The 20,099-nt window shown below is 49.1% G+C and overlaps 1 protein-coding gene across 3 annotated transcripts in view; it reads right to left on the bottom strand.

Moving 5' to 3' along the window:
• Positions 1 to 20,099, bottom strand: part of NXN (nucleoredoxin) — a 47,913-nt gene that overhangs the window by 13,024 nt on the left and 14,790 nt on the right. For 2 of the 3 annotated variants that reach the window (XM_048324619.1, XM_048324618.1), the window contains exon 2: positions 437 to 554. In XM_048324619.1, the coding sequence (XP_048180576.1) occupies positions 437 to 554 (118 nt within the window). Of the gene's footprint in view, positions 1 to 436; positions 555 to 18,408; positions 18,748 to 20,099 lie in introns of those variants that run through there. The other variant, XM_048324620.1, reaches the window with a different exon arrangement.

Below are 20,099 nucleotides of genomic sequence, written 5' to 3' on the forward strand. Positions count from 1 at the left end.
TTTCTGTTTAATTTGTAAATAATGGGAAACTCATTAACCTGAGTGTGATGTCAATGATAAAAGTCCCATTCAGTATTCTGGAAGGATTCTGCTCCTAAGGTATGGAAAGTCTGGGCCCTCATTCTGTCTATCCATGTGCCTCCATCAGGGAAAAATCCAAACTTCATGTTTCAGTTAGCCTAACCTTTTCCTCATTAGCACTCCAGACAAAAATCCTGGAGGGAAATTCTTTGTTCTTCTCAGTAAGCAAAACCAAAACACAAGATCTGGTAGGAATGATGAAGAAAATTTTACGCCGAAAATAGCACAGTGCTTTGAATAGTTAAGTATGACAATAGTTCTTTGTTCCCTCCCCCTCAGGCCATTCAGAATGAACTGGAATGAAAAAGCAGCTGTGTCCCCATGTTTCTGTGGCACAGGGGACTCCAGGTCTTACCTTCAGGGTCATCTCGGATGACCAGGAGGCCATTCCTGCAAACCACCTTCCCAGTGGCGGCATCGATAAATATTAGGGAAGGAATGTTGGAGACTCTGTACTTGTTCCACAGCTTCAGCTGTAAAAAAGATTGGGAGGGGAGATAAGGAAGGTAAACTTGGCAGCGTGAAGAGGAAGATTTTGGAGCATTAGCATCTTTCAGAGCAGAGGTCAGAGGTGAGCAAAGAAACAGAGCTGGTGCTTCAGGGATGAGCGTGAAGGAATGTGAGGAAGAGCTGCTGGGCCAGTGCCCACAGAGACCCTCACCATCACCACCATCCCCTCAGGACCTCAGGTGAGACCCCCATGTGTCTCATACCTGCTGTGGGCTTGCCCGTGAGCACAGGCAAAGCTTCTCCTCCTCCTGCTTTTACCTCTTTGCAAGTAAAATGGGGATAATACTTGCCATGCTTTGAGCTCTTTGTTTAGAAGACATGGTAAGCACAAATACTTTTAATGCCACTGCTCTGAAGCAATTTGTAATGCTTCCCTGGCTGTTTCCTCCCCTCCCACTTCCATGTTCATTAAACAAACCAGCAACCCCTGCCAAAACACAGCCAGGCTGAGCACAAGGCCAACACACAAAAAAATTATTCTTCTGCAACTGGGGCTTCCCGGGTTTGCTCCCAGGAGCTGATTAAGGGCTTTGACATCAGCCTGGGGGCCCAGCTCATCCATCCTGCACTGCCAGCTCTGCAGGCTGATGGCCACGTTTTGGGCATCCCAGTCTGGATGGGCCCGTCTGCTGGTCGCTACGTTTTGCAGCGAGCTTGGCTCTGCACAACACTGGTGACAGAGTGCTCTGGGTGTCACACACTCCTGGGCTCACGTTCCCCAGGATATGCTTCTGGCACAGGATAATTTAGAGCTTAACTCATGCACAGAAGCTGACTGGGATGAGGAGGAACAGGACCACGACAGCTGCTGGCACAGCACAGGCTGCAGGTGTGGGCTGGCAGAGCCACTCTCCCCACCACGCATGGAGGAGCTGCTGCCATCACCTCATTTTCCTTACATTTCTCCAAGCATTTCAACCCAAACAGCCCAGTGGTGAATTATCAAACTCTCAAACAAAAGCCAAACCATAGCCAAGAGCCAAATGGGGAAGGAAACTAATCTCCACGTTCCCCTAACATCAAGTTCTGCTCTGCAAAGGCCCTCGGGTTCCGTGTGTTTACAACGTGCTCCAGTTGGGAGAATAAAACCCAGGCACAGGAGAAGCACAGAAGGGGCCCACCAGTGTCAGCCAGCACGAGAGCCAGGGAAACCATCACACGATGTGCTGCTGCTTCCACCAGTACTTCTCAGAGAAACTGCACCCACGTGTTTCCAGAGGAAGAACTCTGCAGATCGCTGTCCCTGGTTTGCAAAGAGAAGCAATCCCATTTCCTGAGATGGGAACGATCCCGGGACGAAGAGAAAGGCAAGGTTTTGTGTCCCACCCACCAGCCTTCCATTTCCAATAGACATATTAATGGAATCACAAACCAAATGGCTTTGGGCATGAAAAGAATAAAGAAACTGTACTCAGTACAAACCAGCCCCCTCACAATGATGGTGTTCAAACCACAGAAGATAAAATCCACTTCTGTGAAGTTTAAAGGGTGGAGGAAAGCTCTTTATAAGGATCACAGGCATTTAACAGGGTGCTGCAAACAATAAGGAAATTACAACTAGCAATCGGATCGTTCTCTTTAAATAGTTGCTTACATTACACTTCATTTTGCCAAGTCCTTTGTATACAGAAGCAGCTCCCCCAGGGCATCACGGCGGGTCCTGGCAGTTTTGCTTGGCTGGGGAAGCAGCAGGGTCTGCACTTCGGAGCCAAGAGGCTGCATGGACTCGCTGTGCTCAGAGGGATGGGGCTGGAACACCTCAGATAAGGGGAAAACACCAAACCAAACCTGCTCAAAGCACTGCAGCAAGCGTGGCATGGCTGGCTCCAGGCAGTCTACGGGGTCCAGCACATGTGCTAACTCTTGCCAACAGCTGGTCCTGGGTCTTCTCAGGATGTGTAAACCATCAGGCCTCACTGGACCCAAACTGCAGGCACTTGTCTTGGTTTCCCAGACATCCACAGCACGGGCAATCTGCAATCCAGACACTCTGTCCCCCATGAAATCAGGAGTTGCCACTTCTAACTCATCAGTGAGAATGCCTCAAGCAAGCACCAAGCCACGTGTGTGTCAAAAGGGTCAAAAAGCATCAAAAGAGGTCAACATGACACCTGTTGCTGCTGGGGGAGCATGTCCATCACTGAGCTCTGAGACCTGAACCTAAAGAACATCATGTCACACTCAGTCACACGTTGGGTGAACGAGAAAAAGCCATTCAAACGGGAAGGTTTTACCTTGCACCTGTGCAAAAGCTCCCAGGCACAACCCACCGGCGCAGGTAACACCAAACCAAGTTTCAGAGCTTTGTACAGGCTGAGCAGCACTTCCTATTTTTAACAGATTTGCTGCCTGGGTTATCACCGAAACCCATCACACAACACCAGTGGACAAACACAACAATTGCATATAAAGCAACTGGACCTGGGTTGCCATTTGAAGCCTATTATAAAAGCCTTGAATTGGAAGTTAGTGGTCTCGATGCACTAACCATATTAATTCCATCCAGGAATGTGCTGTTTAAAGTGGGAGCAGTTTGGTTTGATGACTCCCCTGTGCGCAAGGAAAGCTGATGGGGAATGAGAAACGCACGCGCTGCAGGAGGAGTGCCAGGATCTACCACAATTCCCACCACCCTGGCCCTCATCAGCCAGATTCCAGCCTTTCCAGAGCCTGTCAGACATTTGGGAAGGAAGCCTGATGGCTGCTTTTACTGCAGGTCTGACCTGAAAGAGCAGAACCTTGGTAGGAAATGGGCTGGTTCATTTTAGCCAAGCTAAAGACAGCTCCCGATGGGATTCCCACGCTGTGCCACTATTTTGCACCTAAACTACAGCTTCCAGCCAGGACATCTGATCTCCACCTAAAACCACTGGGATGACCCAACCTGCCTTGTGGCAAACTATTGCACTAGTTAGCTTTTCTCAGGGTAAAATGCCAGGGATTTGCACATGTGAAGGTTTTGCAAAGGGGACAAGCTCAGCTTACACCCACTGCTTGTGGTCCATGCAGAACGGGAAATCCAGGAGAAAAAAGGCATCCCTGGAATGGGTACCTGCACAACCACACACCTCACAAAGGATTCTGTGTCAGGCTGGGTGTGGGATGCAGAAAGCAAATTACAACTTGCTGTGAGACCGCGGGCTGATGGGATGATAGCTCAGGCAGCAAGGCAGAGTGCTGCCTCAGCAATTCTGAAAAGCTGTTTTTCCTGCCGTGAAGAGGATGACATATAAATAACATATTCCACACACTCTAAGGATTTGATCATCCATTTAAAGAGGGGATCTCTGCTCCGCTTCCCAACAGCTGTTGCAAATCTGTGGGATCAAGCCAAAGCTAACACAGATGTGGAAATAATCTATGGACTATTCAGCCTGAAAGCAGCTGATCCTCTCGCAGCGCCCTTTGCTCCTGGTTCAGGCCTGCTACAGTCACTGCTCACCCCAGGACACCCACTGGAGAAGGACTGAGGAAATACAGCCCCTCACAAGACTCTGTGCAGGCTGAGCAGCCTTACAGAGACTTCCCTGGCTCCTGTGCAGGTGGTTTAGTACAGCCATCCAGTGGAAAAAACAGAGTCACCGGATTCCTCCAGTAACTTTATCCCTGCACGAAAGCATCACCACGCTGTCCTAGAAACCACAAGCCCTGGGTTCCCTCCATGACTCCATCCACAGCCAGCTGTGAGAGGCTTTCAGAGATCACTCATGATCTGAGGAGGGCTGAGGCGATCCCCAGATGTCGGCCATGCAGCAGCACAAGGCTGCTCTCCCCACCAGTACTGGCTCCGTTATTCCCCTCATCCTGGTGACTGGGAATTCCTGGCTGAGAGGCTGGGGAGACATTTGCAGACAGCCACAGTAATTTTTCCAGATAAAGGTGTCAGACGAGAGGTCTCCCCAGCAGCCCACGGCTGTTTCTGCACAGGGCTGGCACCCGGCCGGGGCGGATGAAATCCCCTCCTGCTCCGCTCATTCTGGTGGGGAAGGGATCCCCCACTTCCAACAGCTGCCGGCTGCTATTTTTGGTTGTGCTGATTGATTTATCAGTCCTGGTCGTATTTACTTGCTCACATAAATCCTGAGTTGCAGCGGTGAATGCTGGCAGAGATAAAGCACAACTGCCTGCAGTGCACAGAGCCCTGGCTGCTGGGAAAGTGGTCCTCCCACCCTCCTTGGGGGCTGCATTTCTCTGCTGTTGTGTGAAACTGGACCATAAAAGCTCTCACGCTTCCCTCTTCCATAGCATATGGAGCTGACTCTGCCCAGAGATGCAGAGGGCAGAGGCTCTACTCATCTTGCAACCCACACTTTCACCCTGACCAGCGACAGACAAAGCCAGTTTAAACACTCAAAGGCAGCAATAAAATGAACATATTCCTGCTGTGGATGGCTGCTGCTTTTTACTAAAACAAATGTAAAGCCCCTTTTCTAAAAATTTCCTCTTCAAGACAATACCCCCAAGGGCCTGGAGAATTCTGGTGAGGCATTGGAAAGATCCCACCTTCCAACAGCCGCATGATCGACCGTGGGAGAGCACAGAGGGGTTTCCTTTACAGCAGGGGCTCAGCTCTTGCTGGTCTCTCGTTCAAGAGCCATGGGCTGAAACATGAAGTCTGTCTGAGGAACACATGAGCAGCACTTAGGTGGAAAAGCGCCCTTGGTCCAGGGCTGCAGGGACCAGCAGAGCCCAATGCCCAGCTCTGCCTCCAGCTCTGCCACACAGAGCAGCTCCAGGCTGACGAGATATCCATGGCCATCCCCAGTGCTCCAGCGCTGCGGGAACCCCTCTGTCCTCGCTCACTGACAGTGTTAAACTGCAGCTTTTACATCGTGCCTTAAAGGGTTTACAAGCACCAGGGGCCACCCAGGCTCTGCAGACAACAGGCTGCTCCCTCTCCCTGTCAATTTGAATCTAGTTCACGCCTGTCCCTACGATTCAAGCTCAGCTTGGGCAAAGGCTCCTCTTCCAGCCCTCCCTCATCGCTCCTTTTCCTTCGTGCTTCTGGGAACCCCCTCAGCAGAAGGGGACCACGGTGAGGGAACGACACACAGCCAAGTAGTGGGGGAAGAGCAGATGGTGCACGCCAAGGTCTGACCCCATGACATCGAGGAGATGGAGCGAGGCTTGGGATAAATTAATGTCCATTGTGCTGCCGCTTCTCTCTGAAAGTAAATCAAAATCTAATTACAAAATACAATGGTGAGAGAGATGTGTGCTCCGGGAACGTTAATGAGCTGAGGAGGGAGGATTTGGAATTGTAATAAACAAGATTGATGTGAACAGCTGAGACAGACAGCACAGGGCACTGGGGCTGCTGGTCCATACGGATCCCATCGCTCCCCTCTGTGCGCACACTGCCTGCAATGGCTGAAAGCCCAGTTAAAACCAACCTTAGCAGCAGTTTCCTCTGGCCTTCTGCCCAGCAGCACCTGCTGTGGACATTCCAGCAATACAATTCGGTGCGAGCAAAAACCAAAAAATCAACCCAAAAGTTCTGCTTGTCACTTCCATCCTCTCCTTGCTGCGGCTCCACGGTGGGAGACTGGCACAACACGGTCCAGCTTGTGGCTGCCCACACCAGCCCACAGCTGCTGGGGGGGAGACCCTGGCAGGAGCCAGCTTGCGATCCCAGGCTTTTGTTCCTGACCAGGGAGCACAGCAGCAGAGGGTTTGGAGGCGAAGCGGAAGGAAATCTCTCTGCGGGTTTCTGGCACGGCGGCCGCCAGCCAAGGGCTGCTCTTTGTTCCCATGAGGAGGTCCACAGCCAAAGGCCCGGGATGAGGGACCTGGGCCAGCCCAACCTCATGTCCTGGCGTTTCCTCCCATCTCCTTCCTCTCGCCACCCCAGCGCTGGATGCTGTTCTTTGCAGTTTCCTGGGCTGTGCCATCCAAGGGACTGTGAGCTGAGCGTTTTATTCGAGGGCAAGGCAGCTCATGGCTGGCTCCCCTCCCCCTGACACACATGCAGGCTGACAGGCTGGATCCTCCGCAGCCCACATCTGATAGGAAAACATTTAATTTGAGCAGAGCTGAAGAGCAGTTAACATGATCTATGGCGAGCAAAGCCCCAGGGCCCGCAGCAGACACGGGAGCTGCCCTGGTTGTTTTACATGTGCAGGTTTCAAAGAGGTGCTGGGGTGGCAGCTTGATTTGATCCCAGGATCAGGAGGAAGCAGCATTTGACTAAACATACAGATAACCCAGGCAGGAAATCAAGCAGGGAGGATGCCACCAGACAGGCTGGTCCATCAACACTGTGAGGATGTCTTTCATAAACTTTCTTTTTTTCAAGTGTTTCTCAAATTGTATTCAATAGCCCAAAGATTATGCAGAATTTAAGGATGCAGCATTGCACCCACGACTAGGAAATATACCTCCATGTATTTCGAATAAATGTTTTTTTTTTCCTCCATGTGCACACCTTGCTTTACTTCTTAAAAGGGGGCTTGCACATGAGCAAGGTATTTCATAAACTTTTTCTTTCTGCAAACACACAAAAAGCAGTGAAGGCAGCGGGAGTTCAAGTGTATGTGGGAAAAATTTCAGACACATGTAGAAGTGTATCATCCATGGCCCCTATAAATTACGCCCCCAAATGACTAATGCTGAGTAAGAAATAGCTGTGTAAACACAAAGGCAGTAAGAAAAAATAACAATTTCTGTCTCTCTATGGGGAAGGGATATTTTTCCATCTGTTTATAGGAAAGGCGAGGGGTGGGGTGGGAGTCTGGGATGTTGAATTGGAGTTCAGGGCCTCCCTTGGTCCCATGTCTCATCTGTCACTGCAAGTGGGACAGCTGCCAGAACATGGGTTTCCTACCCACTGCCTTTGCCTTTGCTGCTACTGTTCACTTGAGTGCTGGCAGTAATCTCAAGGTCAAACACCTTGCAATCCCGGATCACTAAGAAACAAACACTTCTGAAAAGCCTTGAGTTTAGACAGAGTTCCCACCAAACACAAAAGCCTTTTAAATCAGCAGGGAAATTGGGATTTGGTTTTTTTTTTGTTTTGTTTTGTTTAATGCACACAATGAGGTATTAGTGGGGTTTCTGTTTTGTTTTCAGTGGTTAATCTGAGAGGGAACCTTACACAATCAGACCAACAAAATCCTGGAAAACAATGGAGTATTTGTTAGCACTGTAACACACCCCGGGGAGTGAGGGCTCCAGGATGCCGCAGCCAGGAGCCTCCTGAGCAGTGACAAGCCAGCACCAGGACATCCCCCAGGCCAGCTACACAAAAGATTCCTGTAAAACTATCAAGACATCTCAGATACCCTCTTGTGCCCACTGCTGCTCAGGTACCCACACTGGGTGGATGGGAAATTTGCTTTTCCACAGCACCTTTTGAAATGCAATAGCTCATCCATCACATCACTGTGATGCTTCCTTACAAAAACCTCCACTCAACACAGCTCTTGCATCACTGCAAACATTCAGACAGTTTAAAGGCAGCCACTTTTCTCCAGCTGATCTCAGGAGAGGTTTCACTGGTTGGTCTGGCCCTCCCTACAGCTGCAACCATCTCAGCATCTCAGAGCCGACAGCGTCGAATCTCACCTGGCAGCACTCCTGGTTTGTAACCCAAGGAGGATTTTCATGCAAAGGTTACACAGCTGCAGAGCTACAAAGGCCACAACCACAGCCCCGACTGCGGGGGCAGCTCTGGGCTTTGCATGCAACAGGCTCCGCTCACAGCTCGGGAGGGCGGCACAGCTCAAGGGATTCACTCTGTAACCACAGATCAAAATATGCCAGGAACTAACCAGAGCCAGGTGCTCTCAAGCTCCAGCTGGAAAGAGCAATCCCTGCCAGTGACAGCTCCGAGTTATCCTGCTCCTCCTCGGCTCTTGGAGTGGAAGGGATCCCACAGCCTGTGCTGACCCCGAGCAGCTACAGAGCTCATGGGGACTTCTCCTTTGGAGTCCCAAGCCCATCCTGAGGAAACATCACACCACCAAAACTGCTCTGGGCTAAACCACTGATGATGATGATGATGTGTTTTCAGGGCCTCTGTGCCCTCCTATCACACTTCACCAGCACAGCTGAGCCCCAGAGCTGTGCTGGCCTGAGCCAGCACTGGGTGCCCTGCGGGGAAGAGCATCCGAGTGACGTGTGACACAGGCAGGACAGATGTAACACAGGCTGCTGGAAAATGCTCTCCTGCTGAGCACTTCTCCTCTCCCTCCTGCTCCCCAAACTGACACTCAGCCCCTCAGCAGAGAGGCTGGAAATGTAAACCTGCCCCAGCCAATGATCTCTAAATGGGAAAATGCCACTGAGAGTCACACGTTTGCAATTAATCACCTGCACACACTAAAACCAGGGCAGAATAAAGCTGCCCAGAGCTCAGACACATCAGCACCTCAACTGCAGCACAAATCAGCATGTGGGAAGTTGGAGAAGCCATTTCTTCACCCACCCCACTCTTTGCAGAGCAGCTTTTCCATCACATTGTGCTCCAGCAAAACTGGGGAACAGGGAAGGGAGGGACAGGCAAAGGAGCAGAGTTGTGGTGTGGGCTGGGCACAGAGGAAGGGGAGGGACAACCAGTACGGGGCCAGCAGACAGGGCTGAGGGGTTTATGACACACACACATGGTGGGCCAGGTGCAGGGCAAGCGAGGGAACCCGATCTGTCCCCGAAACCCAGCACCGAGCCACAAGAGGCCTCCAGCTCCAGAGCCATCGACCGGGGAGGAATGGGACAGCAGCCTGCAACTCCCTCTTCTTCATTTTAAGGTGTCATGCAACAGCCAAACCAATTAGGAAGATGAGCAGAGACAGTGAAAAATCAGTAGCAAGGTCAAAAGCTCCACTTTTGTAGAGTTTTCCAAAGGGGCAAGAGCCTGTAGTCAGCACACAGATGAAGGCAGGACGCTGGTGTGAGAGAATTGGCCACCGTGTCCCTCCTGCCACCCCGAGCATGGCACAGACAGTCATGGAGAAACAAGGAGCTGCTGCCAGGAGCTGATGAAACGTGAATCCCACGGGGGTGTTCAAAGTGTCAGATAAGATGCAGCATATTAATTCCCTCTGCTGACAGCCAGCCCCAGCTGGAGGGGGAGGCTCGGAGACCGCAGGATTCAGAGAGCCAAGGATACCCAGCACCAGTTCTGCTACTGAGTCTCTGAGTCAAGAGCAAAGCAGGAGGTGACACAGAGGGCTGAGTGGCAGGAGCGATACCTCATGTTTTTGGTGAGAATAAGGGAGATTCTCTGCAAAGAAAAAGCAAATTGTGTGTTCTTTTACAACATGCCGAAAACTTCTGTGCGCTGGCAGCAACCCTCCTCAGATGGGGCTGTATTTCAGCTGTTACTATATTCAGTTTGTAAAATGCTCTGGGATGATAAAAATCACTCCAGAAACAGTTACTAAAACTGTTTCCAGGAAATAGATCCATGGAGTTGAAGAAAGCCTGGTGTTTTTACAAGAGCTTCAACTAGAGAGAGACCAAAGTTAAGCAGGAAGTTTTGCTTCCTTGTCTTTTCGGCAATAAAAGGGAGCTGCACTGGGGTTTATTTGATTCTGCAACACACGAAACCACCATCAGTTGTTTCCTCAGAGGGGAGCCTGACTTGAGATGGAAAGAAAACACCCCTCAAATCACCTGGAGTTGAAGGTTTCTGCCTTAGTCAAGCTCTGGATTTGTCTGCTTGCATTCTTGTTTTATCCTGTTGCTTTCCATGATTATTGAATTGTCCAGAAGATGATCCCAGGGTAACTAAATCCATGCTGCAGGAACAGAGATTTTATCCAGGAAAAGCACTGTGGGAGCACGGTCTATCTTCCCATCCCCATTCCAGCCTCAGTGCTAGGAAGCAACGTGTTTGGAGTTGGATGAGCCACAGGAAACGCAAGCAAATCATCCAGTTGTGTCCAAGTGACTTTTTCCAAGGATCTGCCATGAGTTTCAGACTCAGTCACCCCTTTCCCACCCCTGGGTCAGAACTGATTGAATGCAGCCATCCAGTCAAACTCCAACACACTCATCTCGTTTGGCAACCCTGCGGTTCTGCTGAGAGCTCCAAGCTTTTCCCCTCCTCTCCCTCTCCCTCCTCTTGTTCAATTATCTTGCTTCATCTTTATTCCGTTTCCAGGAACACTTAGCAACAGGCTCTTGCAATCAGCCACCGGCAGGCAGGATCTGAGGAGACTGCAGTTGCGATGACCTTTTGCTACACTCATGCAAATTTTAAAGAAAGTATGTGAACGATTTGCCTTTTAAGTATCCTCTGCTTACATTTACCGGGAGTTAATTCTCCTTCTCTGCTTAGAGGCATCAGAAACACCAGATTTTCTGATTTTACACTAATGAGAACAAAACCTGTGGCTTAATTCCAGCTTACTTTGTGGGATTTTTTTTCTGTATCTCACGCTGTGAGCAGAACCTGAATGGACAAAAATTAACATGTGACACCTCCCCTGGCCAAGAGCTCAGGTCTGCTTGGACACTATGTGACAGAGCAAAAGCCAAGTGTGGAGCTCAGGGTCCATCCCAGCAGCCAGCCAAACTCATCCTGAGATGGACAAGATGCTGTTGCTCCTCTTGGTGAGCAGCTTTCACTGATCACCATCAGAGACTTTCATCCCAGGACAGCCCCAGGGTATGCCAGGAGCCAAACATTGCCTCAGCCTCCCAAGGAACATGAAGCATTTGTGATCTCCGTAATTAAAGCTCATCAGCCAAGGCAGCAGATAAGGGCTGGGACGGGGTTAAGGACTCTCATTCCCATGGGACTCCTGGAGCGCTCCTGCCAAATCCAGGGACTTTGGCAAGTGACATCTTCCAAAACAACACACCGACCACCACAGGGCTCTGGGAGGGCAACACTGATGCTGGATAGATGGAAATGGGTAAATAACAAGCCTGGGTTTGGAAAACCACAGCAACAAACTCACAGCAGCCATTTTTACAGCCACCCCAATGGGTGCTGGCAGAGGAGAACAGGCAGCAGCCTTGATTTTCATCAGATTTAAATCAAATCCCCAAAGCTTTCCCAGCACTTTCCCTGTCACTCAGTAATTTTCCCACATACACAAACAAGTTTGGAGACAACCCAAAGTGCACACCAGGACAGCCAGTGCAGCTTGCAGGGCACAGGGGCATTGCTGCATTTAAGTACTTTCTCCTTGAAACAAATACTCTGTGTTTGGAATAAAAAATCCTGTATTTCTTGCAGTGGCTCGAAGGGAGGGAATGGGTGAATATGCAGGTACCAAGGTACCAAGGCAGGCAGCTCACCTCCTGCTTTCTGAGTGGTGTTCATAACCAGGGAAAGAATTTGCAGGGCCCTGATCCGGGAAACAAACAAAACAAAACCCCTCACAGATCTGTAAGACTTCAGATGAGCTTAAAAAGTATAATCTACTTTTTTTTTTCCCCTTTCAAAAATGAAAAGTCTAAATAAGCACGTCATTGATCCGATTGCTGAGAACAGCATCTGGAACATCAATCTCTGCCTGAGACTGCAGAAGCTGCAGGAGAGCTCAAAGCAGCCAAGGCTGCCCTCGAACCAGATGCCGCTCGCTCTTACAGAAACGCCTCTGGATTGGTGTGAAAATGATTAAACAAAATTGCTCCCTCTTTTTTCAACTTTAGAACTCAAATCTGTTTTCTCTTAGAGGGCAGATGCTCATTACATATCCCACAGCACATCAAAGGGCAGGAAAAGAAGGAAGGCAGCCACCCTGCCATGCACCAGTGCCCTGTGTCCTGCGTGACCACCATCCACCACCTCCCCTCCCCAAAACCCCTTGGCTTGGGATACAGAGCACAGAGGGTAAAAATGCCTCTTCAAGCTTTGGTCCCCACTTAGTGACAGCATGAAAGATGCCAATCAGGGGCTGTTCCAGCAGCAGCAAACAGCAGCCATATGTTTTGTAGGGAATTCTCTTGGGGCTTCAGAACAGTTCCAGCTACTGCACCACCTTGGGGAGCCCCAAAGCTGAGTATTTCTCCAACATTCTTTCCCCATCAGTACTTGAACACTCACAAAGTGGTCCCTTGAACACAAGGGACCACCAATCCAATCTGATGCTGACCAGAGAGGGAGGAGAGGGAGGATTTGCCAAGGGAAGGCTGCTCCAGGGCAGGGACAGGAGCTGCTGTGAGGCACAGTAGAGCCAGCCCCATTCCTGCTCTGTCCCAGCACGGCAGCTTCACATCTCCCATGGGAAGTGAGCCCTAATTATGCTGTGCCCAGGTGCCAAACAGCAACACCTTCCCCCCTAAATCAAACAGGGTTTTTTTCTCTCATGATCAGGGCAAGATATTGGGGCTCCAACACACTCATTTCCCCTATCAAAGGGTCTCACATTTTCAACCCCACAGGCAACTTGGTGATGAACTGACTCCAGTTACAAAACCAGAATTCATTAAATACCTAAAACATGATGATACTGTGGTACAGTCCCCACCACAAGCAGAGTGCCTTTGCTCCCACAGATGATGCACCTCTCCTGTGCCCTCCCAAATCAGGATGAACGTTAGTCAGAGTTTCCTAGAATCCTCTCCCTGAACATTTGAATCTGGGATGTAGATGAGATATATTCCTGTTCCATGAAAACTTACCCAAAGAATGGCAAATAAGACCCTGAAATCCCAGGAATACCATGCTGCCTCTTATCCAAAGCCTCCTTCATTCTTTCTTTACTCAAACTCAATGGGATGATGCTCAGATCTGTAACTCTTGGGGGTTTTGGAACTTTATCAGCTACAGCAAACACCCAGCAGCTCAGGCAGGCTCAGCAGGATGTGACCTCAGGGACGACAAACCCTGTGCATTTAATGCCATACCTGATTCAAACCCCTGTGCTCAGAGGTGAAAGGCAAGTGACTGATGGGAGGCCTCATTCCCAGAGCCCTTCCCATTCATTTTAGTTCAAAGACCTCAGAAAACTCAAGGCAATCACTCACCAGCTGGATATTTAAGGAGGAGCGTGGGGAAGTGCGCCTGGGAAGCAGGAAGCACAAAGTCAGCTTCATCCAAGATCCAAGAGAGAGAAGTCACAGCCAGGCTCTTACTTAACAGCTTCTTCCAGGCAACCCACTGCCTCATCCATCTTAATCTTTGACCGCTGAGAGATGAAAACAATTTATCCTCATTCCCTGCTCTTACTGAGAGGTTACAAGAAATAAAACTAAACCAAAGATCAATGTTATACCCCTTCTCAGACAAACTCTGCCTGACCTGGACTTTCATCTAGAGGAGTGTTTTGGCTCAAGCTTTGCAGAGGAAAGCCGTGTGAGCAAGCCAGTTAAAAACCTGGTGCTTTCATGTTTTTACAGCCAGCTAAGCAGCACACTACAAAGCCTTTTATTCCAAGTCTCTCCTGACAAGCCAGCATCGATAAATTACATAATTTCCCAGGAATTATGATGCACAGGAGAAAAAAAAACCCTCCAATTCCCTAGGTAGGAACTAAGGGCTCAGAAACTGAGAACTGAAGGAGAAGTCTGTACAAAAATCATCCCAAGATTAGGAGGCAACTTTTTTGTACTAAAAGAAGACAGCAAAACCGGATGCAGACACACTCCCTCCCCATGGCTACCAAGAACTCACCAGGCCCACAGCTGAAGATAGAGATACCTCAGAGGTCTCTCTTCTCCCAAATGTCCCTATTTCCAGAAAAACCAATCTGAAACAAGCCCCTGTGTTTGACAAGCAGTGCAAGTGGCTACAAGCATGAGAAGAGATGAGCTTCCCAGTCTGAGAGGTGCAACTGAGCAATGAATGATAGAACAGAATCATGGAATATCCTGAGCTGGAAGGGACCCACTAGGCTCATCAAAGCTGCTGTCAATGGGGTGCATCCAAGTACAGCCTGAGTTCCCAGGTTGCACCAGGCTTCACACACTGATCATGTACTGAGCTGTGTTGGTTTTACATGCTGTGTGTGCAAGAGCCAGGGAAAATCCATCTTCAATGTCATAACAAACCCTAAGGTAAACACAAAGGCAAGGCCACGCATATTACTCAATTAAACAGGCACATAAAGGAGAAGGCAGCCCTGGCCATCCGTTTGTTCCTGATTTTTGCTGTTGCTCACACATTTTTGCTGTGAGCACACACAAAAATGGGCCATGTTAAGCCCTGCACGAAGCAGATGCTCCCTTCTCCAAGAACAAACCTGCTGCTCCTAAGAAAAACCAAAAGCAAAGTTTTGCAAAAGAAACCTGCATTTCACAGTCTTTGCACTGCTCTACTCCACCACGGAGTGAGGAAGGAACACACCTTGGCCTCCTTGCAAACACAGTACCCCAGGGGCTGCCTGGGGCTGGGCAGCTGGGATAAACACCCAAGCCCAGGAAATTCCCAAACCCTGAGAAACTAAACCAGAGCCAGCTGGTCTGTAGGGCTGCAACCCTAAAGAAAAACTTTGTCTTCAAGTTATGAAGTTTATGGCATTTGCCTTGCACCTTATAAACTACACAGGTGGTTTTGTAGGTGGTGGGCAAAGAAAGGGGTGTCTGAGGGTCCAGGTGCCCAGTCAGACCAGGAAGCAGCCAAAGAAGAGGTCCACCTGCACAGAACCTTTTACAGTAGCTCTAACACAGCTGGATTGGGTCTTCTGTGCTCTTTCCACAAGGGTTGAGCAGCTCCTCCCTCCACTGGGCAGAGCTAGAGCCTGACAGATGAAATTCTGGGCACAGAATAGGCGGCACTTTGGATTACTGACAACTTCAAAAGGACGAGAAAAGCCCTTCTCGGGTAAGTTCTTGCTGCTCAGTTTGCTGAAGGGCATCAGGACAGCCTGAGCCAGCAGCTTTGCTGAACATTTCCAGACTCCATCTGGCAGCCTGGCATCCAGCCTGCTCCTCCTGCGCCAACAGGGACACCCGGATACGCAGGACCCGCACTGGTTACGGCAGTTCCGGAGCAGAGGAGAAAGGATGAGCAACTTCTACAAGAAAGATGCTCCTACAGATTGTAACAAATGAATGATTTCCAAATCTGTGCTTGCTTAGGAAAGGAGAGATTTAAAGCTCCAAACCCAGCCCGTTCGTAAAAATAAATAAATAAATAAATAAATAAATAAATAAGCACGAGTCCCAGATTCTGTTCTGAATCCCGGGGAGTCAGCAGGTGACAGATCATTAAAGCCAGAACAAGGTTGTTTCAGATCTGCAAGCTGAAATATCCCCCCCTTCATCCCCCCCAGCAGATCTACAGGAGGGCCACAGGGAAGATTTAGCACATGCAGCTTTGGGTTGTTGCGGTTACCTTTTAGCCCATTCAAAAGAGTATTACAATGTATTCCCCAAGGGAGTCCATAAATAGCAAAGGATTCTGCTCTAATCCCCTATCTACTCCTTTCTGGATAATATGGCATTTGGACAAGCACTGCCAAAACACAGATTTATGGCAAAGCTGAGAGTTTGCATGGCCAACACATGCTCTAAAAACTCAGGATTCCAAGAAGTAAATAAAGACTCTCCTAGGATATAGACAGCTCTTCAGTTATGGAAGCTTCATGCAGATACAAACCTGTTTGCAGAATTTCTGCTTCCCTCTCCCATCCCAGGCAAAAGAAGTTTATTCTGCCTTTCTCCAACACTAAAATCAACTGTTCTCACTGGGTGTTCTTGCTGATACCACCACTACACAGTCTTCTGCTCACTTCCCATTTCATTACTAATACTTTATAAGATCTATCAGCTATTACCTATCCAACAAGCTTCAAACTTCTTTTCTGACAGTGACCAACATCAAAGGGAAAAGAACTAAGAAAACTGCCGACTAAAGGAACTATAAAAAGTACACCTGATGAGTGCTACAGTTTTACTGCTGCACTGGAGACACCAGGGAGCTGTGTGTTCTTAGAAGTTCCTCAGAGAATGGTGTATTGAAAAAGAAAAAAAAAAAAAAAGCAACTTTGCAGACAACTCAGTGCTACCGAAACTAGATTTTGTAATGGAAATGCTGAAAAGCACCTGAACAACAGAGCCAGTGTAACACACACACACGTGGCTATGAGGGGCTGACCACAGCAGAACCGACAGAGGCAGAAAATTTAGCACCAAGTGCAAGCAAAGACATTCTGGCCACTGAAAAGTCAAGCAAGTGAAGACACATCCACACTCCCAGAGGCACCAGGCAGGATTGTTTCCTACCCCACACTCCCCAGGTGTGATTTTAAATTACTCACTGCTGGGGCTGTCACACACCTCCCTTGGGTGCCTCCACCACAGCCCCATACAAAGGCATGGATCCTGCCTGCTGCAGGGGATGAACAGCCAGGCACAGCAGCAGCAGGCTCAGGGAGGTGCATGCCAGGATACAAAAAAAAAGAAGAAAAATGCAGTCATTTTTGACAAAAGGGAAGTGCTGCATCCCTGCCGAATCTCTGTGGTTGCCTACACACCCTTTGGATCCTGGCTACTTGCAAGCAAAACATAAAACCAAGGATATTTGCTTAAAACCCACAGGCGGACACTGTGATTCTATTGAAGAGAAAAATACAACTGGCATTCATTCTAAAAACTTCCCACCACTGGGACTGGGATTCAAAACCAGCACTGGGCAGCAAGGCCAAAACACACGGAGAGCAGACGCCTGCAAAAGATTCCAAGGGAAATTAGTTATGTGCGTTTTAACAAAAATAAAACTAAATCCAATGTTTACAAAAGGAAAAAAAGGCAGCTTCCCTAGGAGACAGAGCTGCAAACACCCTTTGCAGATAAGTCAAGACCTGTCTGAGGCTTCCATGGATTCCTCTGCCAGTGAGGTTTCCTCGGATTCCTGTGCCAGTGTGTGCAGTGAGGGGAAAGGCAAAGGCAAATGCTGAGCAGGCAGCAGCTGCCTCCTCCCATCCTCAGAGCTGGCAGGGAAGGGGCTGCCCTGCCCTCCTTCCCAAGCCAGAGCCACGGCAGCTCCAGGGCTGAGTGCTGGCTCTGCCGGGGCAGCGGAAAGGGAACTCTCCATCCGTCCTCTTCCATCAGCCTCAGGGAGCTGTGGCCAGGGGAGGATGAGCTCCTGGGCTTTCACTGCTCTGCTTCTCCCGTCTCATCTCTCTCCAGGAAAAGACATGGTAGACTAAGGCTGGACAAGTAAGTGGATTTACAGAAAGCCCCAGCTTCCCTTCTTGTGTGCTCAAGTCAGCCTAACTCCGTAAACTCTTTTTTCCTTCAGTAATTTTTCTGCAGCTGAGTCACACACAGCTTCTGCCAGGAATTTTATAATTACTGAATTAGAGCAAGGTTTTGCCTGTGCACGCCTGACAACATCTGCTGATAGAAGCGAGCTCTGCTCAAACCCTTGCACAGCCCTGGAGGAGCAGGGCTGAGCGCTGCCCTTCCTCCCGACAGCACCTCTCATGGGGCTCTTCCTGCTGCTCCTCCTGCAGAGAGCTTTGCAGCTCCTAATCCACGTTTTGGGAGGAAGGAGATATGCTGGAACAAAGTCCAAAGGGTACTGAAGCAGGGGGAGGAATGCTGGCTGCCTCTTGGCTGTCCAACCCTCTTGCTGGAGCATCCCTGTGGCAGCATCCACAGTTATGTGCCTCTCCATCAGCTGCATAGCTGCAAAGCCATCGTGCGTCACATCTTCCTTGGAGACAGACAACGGTATAGAGTTCCATAAAACCACAGAAAAAAATAACTCCCTCGACCTCCTTCTTCAATGGACACAAGGAGTTATTCTGCAAGCGAGGCTCCAACACACAACACCGGTCCAGCCTAAAAATCAAATGCAACCCACATTCAGATAAGCCAAAAGCAGACATCTGGCATTAGCAGCCTAAACTACACACTTCCTGGATGATTCAAAAACCTCCCACTTTATGCTACACGTCAGAAATGCAAAGGAATTACCATCTTCAGGACTGAGCTGTTCAGCCTCCTCCTTGTTACTGTTTGCTGGAGAGCGATGCCTGTACCCTCCCAGTATTTCTCCCATACTGCACCAGAAGAGCAAGCGAGGATGTGCTGGAAATATGCTGTTTCTGTAGCATTAATCTGGTCCACTTGCAGGGGTCTTTACAGCATGGCCACATATCAGGTGTGCACACAGTCCTGACGCAGTTAGAACTGAGAAGAGACGCTCAACAACAGAGGAATTACTCAGCTCTGGGTTTCTGCTGGTTGTGCATGCACAGCACTCAGCTCTCTTCACTTGACACTTTTCATGTGCTGCTCCAAGGCAAAAATGAAGGCGTCTTGCCACTGCAGACTGGGATTCTTCTCAAAGGATTCTGAATTTATTTTCATAAAATCCTAGAGAACTACGTTCACAACACCTCTGGTTTATAGCCAAAGAAAAGAGTTACAGAGAAGCTCTGGGCATCCAGTTCCAGAATCAGCCTCCAGCTCCCTTTTAAAAAAATAAATAGCACGGAGCGGCATTTTAAATGTTTGACGTACAACTTCCCATGAGATCATCTGCAGCAGGAGCACTCAGCACTTCTGCAACTCAACCCTCACCCTGGGGACCCGGGAAATCAAGTCCCTCGTTGTGCATGAAAAGCAATTTACCCAGCACCATCCCGAGCCCTGCGGCAGCAGCAGAGCAGGCATTCCTGTCTCTTCAACCAACACTTTACCCTCGCTTTTTCCATGACTTGCCTCACTCCTCTGCCTCCAAATCCAGCACCATGAAGGGCTGAAGTCCTACACATGGAGCCCCATCCTTCACTGGGCTGCCTCAGCTGCCCTCCAGGAGCAGCAAGGGCAGAGGTGCCATGGAAAAAACCCATATGTAATCCTGTAATTAGAAACGGCATCGTAACATATACAGGGGGACAAATTAAGGTTGCAGAGGAATACTGTAAATTGGATGCACATTTCTTGTTCCATTTTACTGCTTTTTTTTTTTTTTGCCCTCTCCCTTATTGGGCTTTGGCTGCGCTTCAGATTAAGCTCCTAATAAGGGCTGGAGTTGGATGAGATTTTTTCAGCCCATCAGATTGCAGCCTTCCAAGCCATTGAAATGAGATTCAAGCTGAACTTGAATTTTCAATAGTTTGGCCTAAAGGCAAGGGTGTTAACAACAGACCTGCCAACACCTTCTCCATGCGAAATGTCTGAAAACGTCTACGCATCAAATGCTGCTCAGGCTCTGCTAGACAAAAGCCACAAAGCCAACATCTCAAATCCACTGCGGACTTGCTTGGCCGGTTCTCCTGCCAGTGAAGCTCGTACATTTTCTCTGAAAATCCACTGAACCTCAATATTCTCTCTAGGAAAAGGGGTTTTCCCCCCAACAACCCAGCTGTTGTAGTTTCATTACGATAAGGCAAGGTGGGGATTAAGGAGAGATCAGGTAAATCAGGTGGACATATATAGGAAACAGACACACACCAGTTCACCCAACACTGTCTACTTAAATGATACATCCCCAAAATTAAAGATACCCCAAAGACATGCATGGGCTTTAATCAAGACCTCTACCAGTACTCTGAACAGATTTTTAAATGCTGAAGTCTATTTTCTTCAGGACATGAATGCTTCAGCTTCCATGCCACCAAAATAATTTCCAGTTCACATTTCCAGTATGGTGGGACTGA

Source organism: Corvus hawaiiensis, chromosome 20 (genome assembly GCF_020740725.1).
Source record: "Corvus hawaiiensis isolate bCorHaw1 chromosome 20, bCorHaw1.pri.cur, whole genome shotgun sequence".
NCBI lineage: Eukaryota > Metazoa > Chordata > Aves > Passeriformes > Corvidae > Corvus > Corvus hawaiiensis.